The following is a 15,021-nucleotide window of genomic DNA, read 5'->3' as shown; positions in this document are numbered from 1 at the left end:
GCTTGTCCCTAGGTGCTTAGCATGATTTTAGGGTTAAGATTCCTTCAGTACTATCACAACGATAGCAATAGTGTCTGTCCATACATGGTTTAAAGTCTACAGCTGTTGAATAATATTTTTCATCGCACTAGTATCAGAGGGGGACTTGGTATCAGTACTTAGGTCTAGGTAACAGAGTAGACGGAGTGAACATCTCTAATTTCTTCCTTACAGCCTTTCGAGAGCCCATAAATGGCAGCTATTTGTCACTGATTAATCCAACCCCACTTTCCCTCTACCTCACTTCTGCGGCAGCTAAGTACTGCTGACCTTAACGACGCTGTGCTCGGTGCCCTGTTTTGTGCCAAGGCCCAGGTATTATCCAGGGAGAAGCAGCAGCAGCAGCAGCAGCAGTTCAGTGGAGTGGTTAAAAGCCCCTGCACACTGCTGTCACAGAAGACGACAGCGGTGCAGATGAAACCCAATGGCTCAACTCTTTTCAATGTAATGAGTGCAGATGAAAAAGACCAGGGGCCCAGAGAGGGGCTTTGTGGGACACCTGGTGAAACTTTAGAAATGTGATACTGAGACCCCCGCAAGGCAGGAAATTGGTGGATTCATTTTATCCTTCACATATTCTCTAAGAGGGCAAAACTATTTTGTGAAAATATCAATGTGAAAATTAAGTTAATTATTTCAGTTTTAACTCAAAGAAACTCTTAAAACAAATTGATTCGTAGCTGAAAGGCATTGCTAATGAGGATAAATTGCTTTAAATTTGTAATCATAATACTTGGATGTTGCTGTGCATCATTTAATAGTGCTCCTGGTGAGAATAGAACAGCTGGCCCACAATGCTCCTTTTAAAAACACTGAGGCTTAACCACGACTTTAACCAAACCCCAGGGAGATAGTGCCATGTATGAGGCAGCTATTTTCCTGACCAGATACATTAGAGGAAGCCGCCCTGCTCTCCTGTGAGAAACAGCCCTGACCAAACCTCAACACAAAGCCTTTGAGAGCTGCATTATGTATGACAGAGGCCTGCTAAGCCCTGTTTCACCTCAACCACTTCCATCATCTTCAATGTACTTTTTGCTCTTACCCTGACTTTGACCCAGATCCTTACAGTACATGACAGTAAGACATTAAGTTCCCCCTGGAGAGAGTCATTTAAGGCCTACATTTATTCTTTCATCATCAGGAGACAAGTGGGTCAAATACATGTAGAATCTGTCTTTTGCTCTGGTGTATCATCACAATGGGCTCCTGCTGTAGGTACTAGAGCAGCAATGTCCACAATGGAGAGCTAACCAATCCACTTCAAACCAAAGCCAGGTCAGATACAGTGTGAATGTGAGACTTTTACTCTGGTTTGAGTTTGAATGAATCCCATCTATCCTGTGGTTGTCATCCATTCTAGGTCTACAAAAAGCGGGCCACTCAAAAGCCGGCTAATCATTTCTCCACTTTGCTCTGGAGTGACTGCAGTTGAAAGCCTTGAATAAAGAGTGGGCTGAGGGAGGTTTCTGAGAGCTAGCAAGTGTACAGAGGGGTAATGCAATAATGCAGCAGGGTATGTGCACACACTCTAGTCAGGTACTTCCTACCTGTCAGATGATATTATAGCGCTATTGTCCTCCTGATGAGGAAATAAAACTCTTCCTGATTTTCAGAAAACATTTAGCTCTGCAACATCTGCTACTGTTTTAATTCAATGGCACATGAAAGTTGTTGAGGCAATGCTTCCAACCACTGCAACAAGATTAATTCATGACACATATCTTTCTTATTCTTGTATATCTCCATTTCTAGTGAGGACAAACCAGCCTGTATATCAGCCTCAGTGGCAGACTTATTGAAGCAAACATGAACGGAGTCCCTCAGTGCAACACAGTCTGATATACGACACCTACACAACAAGGCCGTCTGCCTGTGAAAAATACATGAGGTGATGACGACACAAAGAGGAAAAGGTTCAGCACCTCAGCCTGAAGTCATCTCGCACAAAACAACCAAATGCCACCTCTGTCAGCGTAACGGAGCGCAGGGATAATGTTGCACTTGCATGGGAAAAGAATGCATGGGGCGCTATAAGTGAGTGCTTCTGAAATCCTACGAGAAAGATAGCTGTTAGCTCGAGAAACAAATGCACAACAACCTCACAGTTTCAGACAGAAACACAACGACACAACACTCTGTTACTGAACCTGTCAGTGAGCAAACACAGGTTTCTGCAGAGCTTTAATACATGTTTCAAAGGGGCTTATAAGTGATCCCTTCAGTCACACTTACACCGAGCTAAAGCAAACTGATCATGGCTTAGATATAAAGTACACCATGGTGTAGTCAGCCTCTTGTGATGCAAATATGCGGCAGTAATAGATAAGGCCGATGAATCAGCAGGGGAAGTATTTGGCAACCCTAAGCCAAAGGTTTGAAGCAGGATTGTAGCAGGGTTACCAGTTCAAATCCCTCTGATATCTGGAGGAAAATCTGAGCCGAGTGAATGAGGAATGCGCTCCACTCGTGCAGCAACCACCACTACTAAGATCCCCGGAGCAATGCAGCTTACACCCTATGATCCAAATGTGAGTTTATGTATCTGGATGAACGTAAACAGTGTTGATAAAAGATTAGCATGCATAATTATACACCCTTCACTGAATAAATAAACACTAAAGAGAGGCTAATAAGCTACAATATCTGATCATAAAAAATGCAACCCCTATTAACACATAGAGGCAGAGTGCCGTCTGCTTTCATGATGCATCACATCAAAGTCCACCTGATTCACGAGGCAGCGTGACAAAACAACCTGCTCCCCGTCTCTCACTGCTGACAGGAGCTACTAGCAGGCTAACTCCTTCTTCCTGGGTGCTACCCTGCCTTAGTGGCGTGACAAAGCATTCCTCAGCCAGCAGCAGCAGCCGAGCACGCCGCTGGGAGTGTCCACGAGACGGACGCCAGCTCCCCAGATATATTAACACAGGAATCCAGGTCCGACCCCCTCTCTGCAGCTGTGTGTTTGGGTTCATGTTATGTGTGCTTGTGCAATAGTGCATTAAGCAAATACCATCATTTATCAGCATGGACCAATACTCAGGTCAAGGTATCAGAAAGGAAAACATTGTTTCGGAACATCTCCACAATTAGTGATGAAGTTGCCTTTGTAATGTTGCTTCGTATGTCTACAGTTACAGTCAGAAATAGGATCCCTATTGCAAGTGAAAAACAACAGCTGCTCCCCAATCAAACGCAGCCTGTGGTGTTTTCATGTTTTGTTATATTTTGCTGGTACACAAGGCAGAACATGCACATGCATGTGTCGTGAAACAGTCCAGCCAATGGTTTCGAAATATTCCACTGAACAACAGGTGGCGGGGACACGCCAAGATATGCAGCAATGCGCCAACAAAGACAGGAAAGAGGACTGCGAGGAAGTGAGCAGAGATCTAGTGTTTATAAAGGTACTCGTGTCAATTTGTTTTGTAAGAAGGCTTGGACAGGATTTAGATTATCAACAAACAAAACTCCAAATGCAATTTTCAACGAGCAGCAGTTCATCTGTGGTGCGGTACATCTGCAAAATGTTCACACAGAGGCATATCGACCATTATTTCAACCCAAAGGGGGGTCTGCTTGCTATGCTGGCAGACTCATGCTGTCACTTCATTTAAAAATACCCGGGCTGCTATTTATTTGTTCATGTAGCCCTGCGGCTCTCTTTCAAAGCTGTCAGGAGAAGGTTCTTGTTTTTTGAAAGTGTACCAATTAAGACAGTACACCTTGACCACAATCAACAAAGTTATGTTGCAGGTATTCTATAAAGCTGCTTAAAACTGCCTTGATCAACCCGATCCCCAATAAAGTACTTCTATCCATTTACTGCACTCATCTAAAAAGCATCATCTTTCAGTCGACTTCATCAGTGTATTCAGCAGGTAGAGCCGTGCAATGACAGGCCTTTGAGGCTGCACACACCTGGGCAAATATTCATGCTGACTAAAGCTGTTGGATCAACACTAATTCAATAAGTAGACATCCTTCCAGCAAGAAGTTCACACACAGAATCACAATTAAACATGCACTAATACAACAGTATAAGCACACATTTTTTTGCGCATGCACTCATACAAGCACACACACCAAGAACCTCCTGAGAACATTTCATCAATTAAGACGGAGCAGAGCCTGTACACGGCTGCTCCACTGGCGGGAGGGACGGAGATAAACAGACAGCTCTCTGGAGAGGCTCTGCACTACGTCACAAGAGCAGCAGCAAGAAAACAGCTCGCCGGGAGGGGACGGGGGTCCAGACATAGAGAAAAGAGAGCGAGAGAGAGAGAGAGAGAGCAGGGACAAGGACGAGGCTGGGATCCAAAACAAATCAGCTATATAAACCTGTCGCTCAGCAGCTCCACGTGCTGAATGAGTGTTTGTTGGTGCTCATATTACAAGGCCACTGGAAGGGAAAAGGAAGCTAGGTCTCATTTGAACACTGTTGTAAGCTGTGTTTTGGGTCATTTTTGTGTTCAATCTTACACAATATTAAACTCCTGTATAATAGAAGGAATTGAAGAAAGAGAGGGAAGAGCATAGAAAAGGAAAAATTGAAAGGATATTCACTTCCTGCCCTTTGTTGGGTCAAAAATCAGCTAAATGTAAACACAGCTCCTTCCTAATTGGCTTTTAACAATCTCTGAATACACACAGGAGAGGTCAGAGGTCATTCCCTGACTCAGTTTGCATCACCTGAGCAAGGAGCCGGACACTGAGAAAGGGCACCTCGCCTTCTGCAGCAAGCATTTCCATTTCAAAGAGCTTAGAGCCCATCTGCATCTGGCATACATCCCACGGTTGGCTCCAACATCTCCGTATGCAGCGATCAGATAAAATTCAATCCAGTGCCCGGGTTACTTTCACCTCAGTTAACCACCATGGTCACAGTGATGGTGTGTTTACAGACCTCTGACTGTGCAGGATGCTCAAGGAGCTGAAGAAAAAGGTGCTATAGATTGAGGAAAATAAGCTGAGGAGGCAAGAAAAGAAGCCTTAGGGCTCAGACAGACATAAATTGTGCGTTTATGATGGTAAAAAAATACATTTTTTATCTCCCTTCAGAGTCCAATATTGACCAGATTATCCAGGCCGTCAACTTTTGAAAGTAATCAAGAGATAGCAATTTGAGAATAGTCCAAGAGCATAATAATAAGGACGACACTGTTAGTTTGCACTGCTAACATTGGCTAATCTGAGCAGGAATCTATGTGTAGGTGTCCACATCCACCTCCTACCGAACACAGATAAACACAGGGCCGCTGCGACCACCACGGACAGCCTGAGAAAAATCAGCCCCCTGACATTTCTATTGTTCAGGCTGAAAGCAAAGGTTGCATAGCAGTAATTACATTTGGAGGGGAAGAGGGAAACACTAGCAGAGGTTGTCTGGACTACCTAATCGTGTGTGCGCTCATGTGTGCCTGTATGTGCGCGTCGCGTCTGTGTGCAACCGACCCACTCACTCGCACTTGCATAAGCCTGTGTCTAATCAATAGTCTCACTCCCATGGCTGAATCAAGGCTCTCATATTCAAGCCAAAAAGTCACAAAGCACTCGGCCTCCACAAGGCCTTGATTACTCAGCTGTTGGCTTTGTTATTGAAATGAATTCATGTCTAATAACTCCGCTGCTGATACATGATTTGGCACTTCTCGGCTCTAAAGCTATGAATTGCACTTTCTGTCCTCTGAAATGGGGTTATTGTGAGTGTGCAGGACTGTGCTGCACAAGCTGGAGATTAATAGCGAGTCAATGGAAGATAAATATGTGTACTGAATTGCATCCTCCTCAACTCATTCAGCCAATGTGCCCTTTCTCATCCAAGCTGCCCTCATGAAGGTCCCAGCATGCTTTGCGGCAAGCTTTAGCTGAGTAAAAACTTCACCAGTTTGTCCTTTGTGAGACTTCCACACCAAATAAGTTGTTTATTTTCTTCAATTAAGCTAATTTTGAATTCCCCCCACTTTATATTTAATATTAATAACATTTGAAATATAAACCACAAAAATATTTCAGCTTTAAGGTTCCAAGCCTCACTTAGCAGCAGTTAGCTCGTGTTTCTAGGTGACACAAAGTTAACTTGCATGATGTGGTAGCTAGCTAGAGCCCTGTATAGCCTACTAGCATTGATACAATGTTTTCCCCACTTCAACAAGCCCACATAACATTAGTAGGTTACACTTAAGTGATTTCAACCTACCCCTGCCCCTTTAAATATGTTATCATTTTGGAAACAAACATCATGCTGTTAAATATGGATTTAACTCTGAATGAGGAAGCTAGCAAACAAAGCCAACTAGCTTTCACTCAAAAAGTGGAAGCTAGCACAGATACCGGCCCTTAAAAAGACCAACTGAGTTATTGGCAGCATATTCAACATGTCATTACACATAACCTGAAGTCATGTCCAGAGATACAAAGCAACATAAGGCTAGCTTACGTTAGCTATGCAACGGCTAAAACCTTCAGCCACCCTAGCTAACTGCCCTTATATCTGCTGGCATGAAGTACATGATGATGAATGTTACATTATTTTAAGAAGCCTAAATAAGTTATTAGCAGCACATTCAATGTTTTATTACACATAACCTTAAGTGCTGAACAGAGTCAAGGTAACATAGGGCTAGCTTCTGTAGGCTATGCACGGGCTAACAAGCTAACTGCCCTTATGTCTGCTGGTATGAACTACATGATTAAATCCTAATATCCTCCGAGTTAAATTGCCTCCTTGTTCACAGCCCTTCCATCTTTTTAACTGCCTCTTCCTCCCGTCATCCTCCTCAGTAATGGTGATGTATTATCTGCTTGGTGCCAACTTTCTTCAGATGAATACAGATGACCAATACAAGATGGATACTACAAATAAATACAGGCACCATGAGACGAAACGGTAAAAAGAGCTCATCTGTTTGCGGTATAATTAATTTATCACCTGTCCCAGGACTGAAGGAGGCATCAGAGGGAGAGAAATAATGCATTATGTATGGAGCGATCAGTGTAAGAAAATAAATTAAAAAGTGGAAGGCAAAAAAACAGACTTCCTTCTTAACTCTAAACTGTCTTCTCAGTATAGATAAAAAGGATTATTTATGCCTTCAGAGCAAGCACGGGCCCTGCCATGTTGACTACTCCACTGCTCATTATCTGAATACCAGTCAACCTTTGGGGTTACAAGCAGCTTAAGTGTTTGCACTTAGTCTGGAGGGGAGAATTGAGACAGAAACCAGGCACGGGGCCTCACCCTGTCTCATTTTTCCTTTTACTTCAGGGCAATGTAGGAGTAGCTTGATTACGGAACAATTTATCTCAACATATGTACTGTACTGTGTAACATGTATGGCAAATCCAGGTGAGACTTCTCACGTTCTTTAGTCAGTTTTCATACTGAAAATTAAGTTGACAAAAAAAGAGTAACTTTCTGCTTTTGTAGTGAGATAAAATTTGAATCTGAAGCTGCACATATATCTAATACCAGTTTAAGTCAAAGCAGGGGCCCAGCCTCAATATGACACATAGTCCCATGAACATTAACAGCACCCTGACAAATATATGTGACATAAAAATGTAGCTGACAGCTGCCGTTTCTTCCCTAATTCACTCGTTCTCATCGCCAGCGATGCCTTCAAGTTTCGTCAGCAGGGAAGCTGCATGGAAATCAAAATGAACCTGTCGGATTTCAACTTCAGGGTTGATAAATTTCTGCCAGGAATTTGACGGATGCCGGTAAAAAGGTTGTCAGGTACACAAATCAGGAAAGCTTTTATAATTCAGTAAAAGTGCAAACAGGCTTGCAGTGACAGCAGCCCCCCTTCATATTTTGGGTCTTTAGGGAGTCATGGTAAAAACCTTAATTAACAAACGGGATCATTTATAGCCTGGTGCTTATCACGGCCGAGCATGTGGTGACTATGGCGCAGCTTATCATGAAGCAGCATGTGTTTGTCATCCTTGACGATCAGAGGAACATTTGGCCCTTTGGCGTCTCTGCCAGGTTTGCACACTCTGAAGAAAAGGTGGTCCATGCAGGCAGTGGCCTTGAGTGTGGTTCAAAAGAACAGCTTGTTACTGTTGTTGATTTCATCTGTGCTTACAGCTTTTATTCAATGTTGCTTTGACCTCGGATGGGGAAATATTTTTTAATAGATGCGCCACAAATGCAGAAATGTAGTGGCAATAGTTGAGCATGGCAAATAATTACAAGCAGGAAATGTTTTAAAAAGTAGAAAGTTGCGTACATCACAAGTAGGGATATTAATGTTTCACTTTTGATTTAAGATTTTTGTAGATCTTAAATGTGATTATGTCCAGCAAACAGACGTCCGTTATCTTTCTGTAGGGTTTGGAAGTATTCATTTCTGAAGAACCATAACATAGCAGAGGACCAGTAAAGTAAATTGCTTCTCTAGTTCAGGGATTTCTTTACAAAAACAACTGATTTACAGCTATCTTCGAGGGATTTCTACACATGAAAAACACACATAAAGTTGCCTAATGAAACAACAAATTGTAAATGGATATTAGCAAAAGTTTTGGAGCGCCATTAACACCCCAAAACCAGAAATGATATGGTAACAAAAAACTTTTAAAAGCATTAAACATGTAAAAGAGATATTATGTTCTAATGAGGAAAAGGATAAGGTCGACTAGATTAGGGAACACAGGGAGCAATAAATCAAATAACAGAAATAAACACTACCATTAGAGCATGCCAAGAGTCAGTGGTCCATGTCAATATAGCTGCAAGCACCTGGGTGATTGTAAATTCTGCTCTTATAACCGCCCCATGTTGCAGAACATTCAGATTTAATGAATGTCAAATCCCTCAGACCACCAGGAACACACAACAGGCAGTCAGACTGTCAATATCTGAGAGCTAGCAAGCGGACATGCAAAGTGTCAGCACTGCTGCTCGAGAAAAAATACAACTTCCTAGATGAAAGTTGACACACTGCTTTCGTAATAACCCATTTAAAACCAAATGCTTCCTTTTTGAGCAAGTAAACCCAGACAACCCAACTGTACCTGCCTAAAATAAGTGATGTAAACAAGAACCTGATGAGAAACATGGAGCATTTAGAAAGCAATGAGAGGCTGATCGAAACAGGACATTTCTATTGCTGCAACTACCGATTAGTGTCACATTAAAGAATCTGAAAACAGCAAATATTTAAAGGGCCAGTTCACCGATGTTCAACCTCAGTCCTATCGTGCTATTATGTGGAGCTAATGCCATTATGGTAGGAAAAAATGCAATTTTGTTCTGTGCCTTTGGAAGACGCTATCGCTTCTCCAATGGGTCCTGGAAAACCTCCACCAGACTACATTAAACGCGTCATCTGGTGGAGGCCAGGGAGCTTGCTAAACTTCACTTCCTCAATGTAGGACGCCCGCCTCTGATGTCATGTCTCGTTCAAAATCGTCAGGTTTGAAATAAAGACTGCAGACCCAAGATTTTTTAGATGATCCACCGGTATATTCTCGTCGTATTTCAGATTCTGTACCGCTCTGAGCAATTGCCCGCAGCAAAAACGGTAGTATTTCACTCCAGCGTCTCTCGCTGGGCCGTTCCTTTCAGAGGGAGGGGCGCAATGCATGCTGGGTGTTGTGGGAATGACTTTCTCCACAACCATGGCACCAATTTCAAATATTATTGCTTCTACTGAATACAGAGAACCCCAGCTTTGACTGACAGTAGCTTTTTCAAGGGGCGAGTTACTCCTTTAACAATTTTGCTTGAAAAAAGGAAGACGATTAATCGATTATAAAAACTGTCAATTATTTTTCTTTCAGTCGATTAATCAACTAACTGACTATTTGTTGCAGCTCTAGATGTACCCATGGGATGTCCATGTGGCTCTGTGTCTGTTAACTAGGATTGTTAACTTACACATTAAGCAGTTATACCACTCATTTAACTGCAATGTATTGGCCACTGAATGTGCGCCACAACCACAGGTACTGAGTAAATAATGATCTTCAGTAATCTGTGAGTAGAAAACAAACATAAACATATTGACATTAAAACAAAGCTCCAGACATAAGCATTATGAATGCAGCTGTAACGGGTTTCCAGGTTGCTCTGACCTCTGCAGCTGACCCTCAGAAGGGAAGAGATAATGAGAAATGTGCTCAGCAGGACTCGACTTCTTAAGTAACTACAAGCCCGGAAACAAGTCCTGTTAGTGTGCCAGACTCAGAGTCCCCTCATTCACCTGGTTACATTGACAGTTTGATTAGCAGCAGCAAAGCCACGAGGACCTCTCAAGACAAAGAGGACAGGTCGGTTTTAAAAACAATGCGACCACCAACAAAGCCAGCATCGTAGGAAGCTCGCAACACATGACAACAATGAAGCAAAGCTTCTATGTTTGCTTCTGAGAGGTGGTGGGCATACAGCCTGAGGGCCTTTGATATTTTCAGTTACCTGTCAGTCCTACTCTCTTTCTGTTCTAGGCTATCAGACAGCTCCTCTCAAAGAAGCCGACTGTGTGATCCAAAGATAATAGGACCCTGGCCTGCACTGCTGTAGGTTAGAGCGTGTAAGAAATTGAGATGGTTTTCTTTTTGGGGAAACTGGTGAGTGACATTTTGATAATCCAAGAGAAAGGTCAGTTCAGGAGTCTCCAAAGGTAGCCTTTGCAGATCCTTTTACCTCTACCTACACATATAACCCTGCAGCGATAAAGTCCCTATCTAGGCTGCACCCAAAAATACATAAGGGTTGAAATCTTGGACGCCCAAGGAATGAAAAGCTAAATGTAAATTCCATCCAGTGTTGTACAAGGAAAAAGTCAAACAATACACAGTTTAAGAATAGCGTCTATGAATGACAGGAGAACTTTAAGTGACAGCAAAAGAGGAGACTCTGGCACAGGCACTCTCTCTGAGATGTCTCAGAGCCCCAAGAGCTGGAAGGGATTATGTAAGTCACTCAGTATACTGGGTCACCCAGTCGTTTTTGATATGCACTACTACTGTAGAGCTGCTACGCTCCTTGCAGAGACTCTCATTTTGGAGGTTTGTATTGTAAGGCTGAGCTTCAGAATGATAGACAGTTAATTATTGAGAGCATTTATACTATTTGGTTTCTGCAGTGTAATCTCGCACAGTGTTAAGGCTTTTACCTGAATATGTTCTTTTCTGTTCTGACCTGAAAAGACCCACAATGACTGAGTGTGTGACTAATTCTGCCTTTTATAGGTAAAACACATCCTGAAATAGAATTCAGGGTGTTAAGTGATGCTTAAATCAGTAGCATAGACACAGACTGTAGTGATGATCTGGAGTAAATATGGAGCTGCTCCATTAACATACATAATTGGACTACTTCTATGGTGCTATACGACAGTCAGCACCTTTATGGTTTTTACCTGTAAGTGGTTATTTTTGGACTCACAGTTGGATGACCTACATTTTAATAAAACCCATAGGATGGGTGATTAACTCCCACACAATGGAGAAAACAGTCACCTGATGACATCATCAATTCAACTCTTCATGCTCTGATTCCCAGTTAAAAAAAAACAAAAGACGCCTCTCTCTACAAATCACCGAGCACGAGTATGCAAAATAGAGTATTTTCCCTTTGAATTCATGCATGACAGAGCCTCACTATTTCAATGAAAGCTAACCTCCTGCACTCAGCTCTGTTTTTTTTTATATTTCTCCATGCACAATACAGTGGGGGAAGGAATATATAATTTGTGTGGGTGGAATGGTTGTAAAAAACAAAAGAGCAAGCCTTGACAAACACATTCAAGGCCAGTGCAAAACCCTACAACAGCTGAATGACTTCACTGAGATAGCAACTCTCCAGGCAGGTAGGATGTGTGGCTGCTGCACAACATGGACTCATTGTGTCTCTGGTAGTGTCATATTACTCCCTTTGCACAACAAAACCCGGCTTGTTCCATGACACAGAACAGATAAAAGAAACATTAGCTATAGCTTTATAACATCAAATCTTATCTGGTCTGACCCTATGTACATTTTTGTTTTGACTTTATTGCCTTAAAATGTTAGATTTATTATAAGTAGTCACCACAAAGGACGTATTCAAAAATACACCTGCTAACACATACTTTCGTAAAGCTAACACCTTTTTGTTCAATTTAAACCGGACGTTAAGTGCTGTTGACTTCAAAATAAAAGCGCGGTCAATCTCGCAACAGCTAGTGGCCATGCTAACGCTGAGGGAAAATGTACATCAAAGTACTGTATGTTATTCCACATTAATTATTTCTTGAATATACTTGTATTTTTCAAGTATGTATTTTAAAGTTTTGACATGTTGGACAATTTCACGTGTTTTTTTAAATGTAATAAAATTTTAGCTCTGACCGGATGTAGTATTTTGTAATTTCGGATACCTTGACATTGTTTTAGCATGAAAGGTGCTACAGACAGCTGTCACTTTTTGCTTTCCCTGTCCCAAGTTCACATGTATTTTACAACATTATAATATAGGGGAGGGCCAAGAGCATTCAATGATTAAACTGGTTAATAAATAAAAGATGTAATAAAGTAACAAATATGTTTTCCAACACTCCCTGTACTGAACGGGCACGGCTACGTCTCTTGTGTAGTGTTGGGAATTACGGCTCTATGAAGGGAGCCGGATCTTATGGCTCTATAAGATCTGAGGCGAGAGAGTGGTCGGTGGGACTCGCTAACGTGCCTGCACTCTATTCTCCCTTATCAACACGCACACATATTTAAAATTCTGTGCTTATAAAATTAAAAAGGAAACAGCAGAATAATTAGGAACAATTAATTACAGTCATTGATTTGCCAATAATTTATGATACAACTCTGTATGACTACAGAGATGTCAACAAAAAAACAACAAACTTGGCAGGCTTCTTTATGTTGCTCACTGTTGGCACCATGTTGCAGTGACATGATTCTGCTGTACATGACCTAGTATAGCGGAGTTGCAGTTGAAAAAGCTACCTGTGGTAATCCAACATAAAGGGGAGTGGATCTAGGTCTAGATCACGACTATAATAAGAACGGCTCTCAACTACAACCCGGTTCCCGTCGTTCGCACCAAAGAGCCGTTCAAAAGAATCGGATCGTTCGCGAACGTCACAACACTACTCCTGTGTACCAGGAAGAGACACAAACATATCACCTTTATGAGGTTAAACACGTAAAATTAACCAGTTTAAATACATATAGTGCACATTTGACGAATGGTTAAGGTGCAGTCGAGAGTAGGCAGAATATTGAAGGAGGATACAGCGACTAGCAACTTTGTTTTCGGTCCAGTGCTCGGCCTGCTTCACATCGCTACTAGTTTCGCAGCATCGGTTCAATGTTCCAAACACCCACCCCTCCTGCTGCACCATTTCCGTGTTTTAGACGGAATCATTTCACGGAGCTCATGCCACGTCAATTAAATACAAAGGTTTTTGCTGAACTGTAATAAAATACAATGAGACAGTATCAGCCGCCATAGATATATAATAAGCTGTGTTGCTAAACGCTGCGACATTGTTGCAGAATAACCGGTTAATAAGTGAAAGGGTGCATGACGTGTCTAAATCAATGAGTCCAAGACAGCTCATATGTGATGCTAAAACAAGGTAACTCACCTAGTGCCACCTCGCAGGCTTTGCGCAATTGTGAGTGGTGAGCCTTTTTCACCTCCTTGTCGGCCAGGATCTTTTCCAAAGCTCGTGTGAGGAACATGTTTTTCGTCTTTTTGCCCTCAAACATGTCGCACCGGAATTTGGGGCGAGGTGTGCCTGGTCCCAAGGGGAGGGGGGGCTGCAGCCGCCTCGAATGGAGATGTATTCCTTTACAAATGTCAGCCGCAGAGCCCCTAACAGACAAACATAAATAAACACAGAAGGTGGGGTAAATCCCTCAGATTTCCATTAACGACCTGCCTCCTGCGCCATGTTGGAGAGAGGAAGCGACGTCACGTACGTTGGAGAGCGGCCGCAGTGAGGCAGCAGGGAGAGAGAGGAGAGGTGTCATGAGTGTAGTCTTACTGCTAAGCCAGGGGTGGCCAACCCTGCTCCTGGAGAGCCACCCTCCTGCATGTTTTAGGTTTCTCCGCACTCTAACACACCTGATTCGAATGTTTCGCTTCAGTTGGTTGATAACGAGCAGATCATTCAAATCATTCAAAATTAAAATAACTGGAATTAAATTGTTCATGTAATTAATTCAACAACCAAGTATGCATTTCAAAATGTGCAGATTTTTTGTTTTATAAATGTTTTTTTATAAAACTGTAACTTTTCCTCACATAATAATAAATGCACTATACACTATACTTATGTATGAGAGGCCTATGTAAGTGCAGTTATTTAAGCCTGTATATTGTTGTTAACCAGTTGAATGAGAAAATTAAGTACCCATTATGTTTTTTAACAGTTAAATCTCCTGTGAGGAGTTTGTCGCTGGTTATGAAACAGACTGAAATTAATTCTGATGACCTACAAAAGCAAACCAGACCATCAGCGACCAGATTGATTATTTCTATATATAAAATTTTAATGCATGAAACTGCTGGTGGGGGGTAGGTGTCAGACGACGTTATTACCTGCACGCTGACTTTGTTTACATTTTCCAGTGCAAAAATTAAGTGATGCATTTTTTTTGTTAAAAAACACCACTTAAGCATGTACAGGACAAAAACAGCAGAGATAAGAGGTACGGCTTTATCCACAGGGGGCGCCAAAATCAACACAAACTGAAAGTTCCCCACAGTAGCTTTAAATTGCAGGTACGTTCAAATAGAACAAAAAATAGCATTTTTTTATTCTCATAATAATGATTGCTGCAATAATAATGATTGCATCCTATAATTAGTAATTGTCATTGTGTTGCAAGTATCATTGTATCTCTTTATTTAACCCCAATCTCGTTTACTTCATGCTTCACCTCACCTATGACTGTACCTACCTACTTGTTTAATGTTGCTACATGGCCTTTTGCAGCCTTGAATAAGATTTAGCAAAGTCCGAG

The 15,021-nt window shown here is 42.0% G+C and overlaps 1 protein-coding gene across 2 annotated transcripts in view; it reads right to left on the bottom strand.

The window, feature by feature from the left end:
• arfgef1 (ADP-ribosylation factor guanine nucleotide-exchange factor 1 (brefeldin A-inhibited)) overlaps nucleotides 1-13,930 on the bottom strand; it is a 53,487-nt gene extending 39,557 nt beyond the window's left edge. For both annotated transcript variants that reach the window (XM_069666993.1, XM_069666992.1), the window contains exon 1: nucleotides 13,638-13,930. In XM_069666993.1, the coding sequence (XP_069523094.1) occupies nucleotides 13,638-13,761 (124 nt within the window). In that variant the 5' untranslated portion in view covers nucleotides 13,762-13,930. The remainder of the gene's footprint in view (nucleotides 1-13,637) is intronic.
• Between the last annotated feature and the right edge of the window lie 1,091 nt (nucleotides 13,931-15,021).

Source organism: Semicossyphus pulcher, unplaced genomic scaffold (genome assembly GCF_022749685.1).
Source record: "Semicossyphus pulcher isolate SPU_LCO1_2020_fin unplaced genomic scaffold, fSemPul1.0.p SCAF_18, whole genome shotgun sequence".
NCBI classification, from domain to species: Eukaryota; Metazoa; Chordata; class Actinopteri; order Labriformes; family Labridae; genus Semicossyphus; species Semicossyphus pulcher.
Note: the sequence above shows the minus strand (reverse complement) of the source record. Positions and strands in the feature narration are given on the sequence as shown.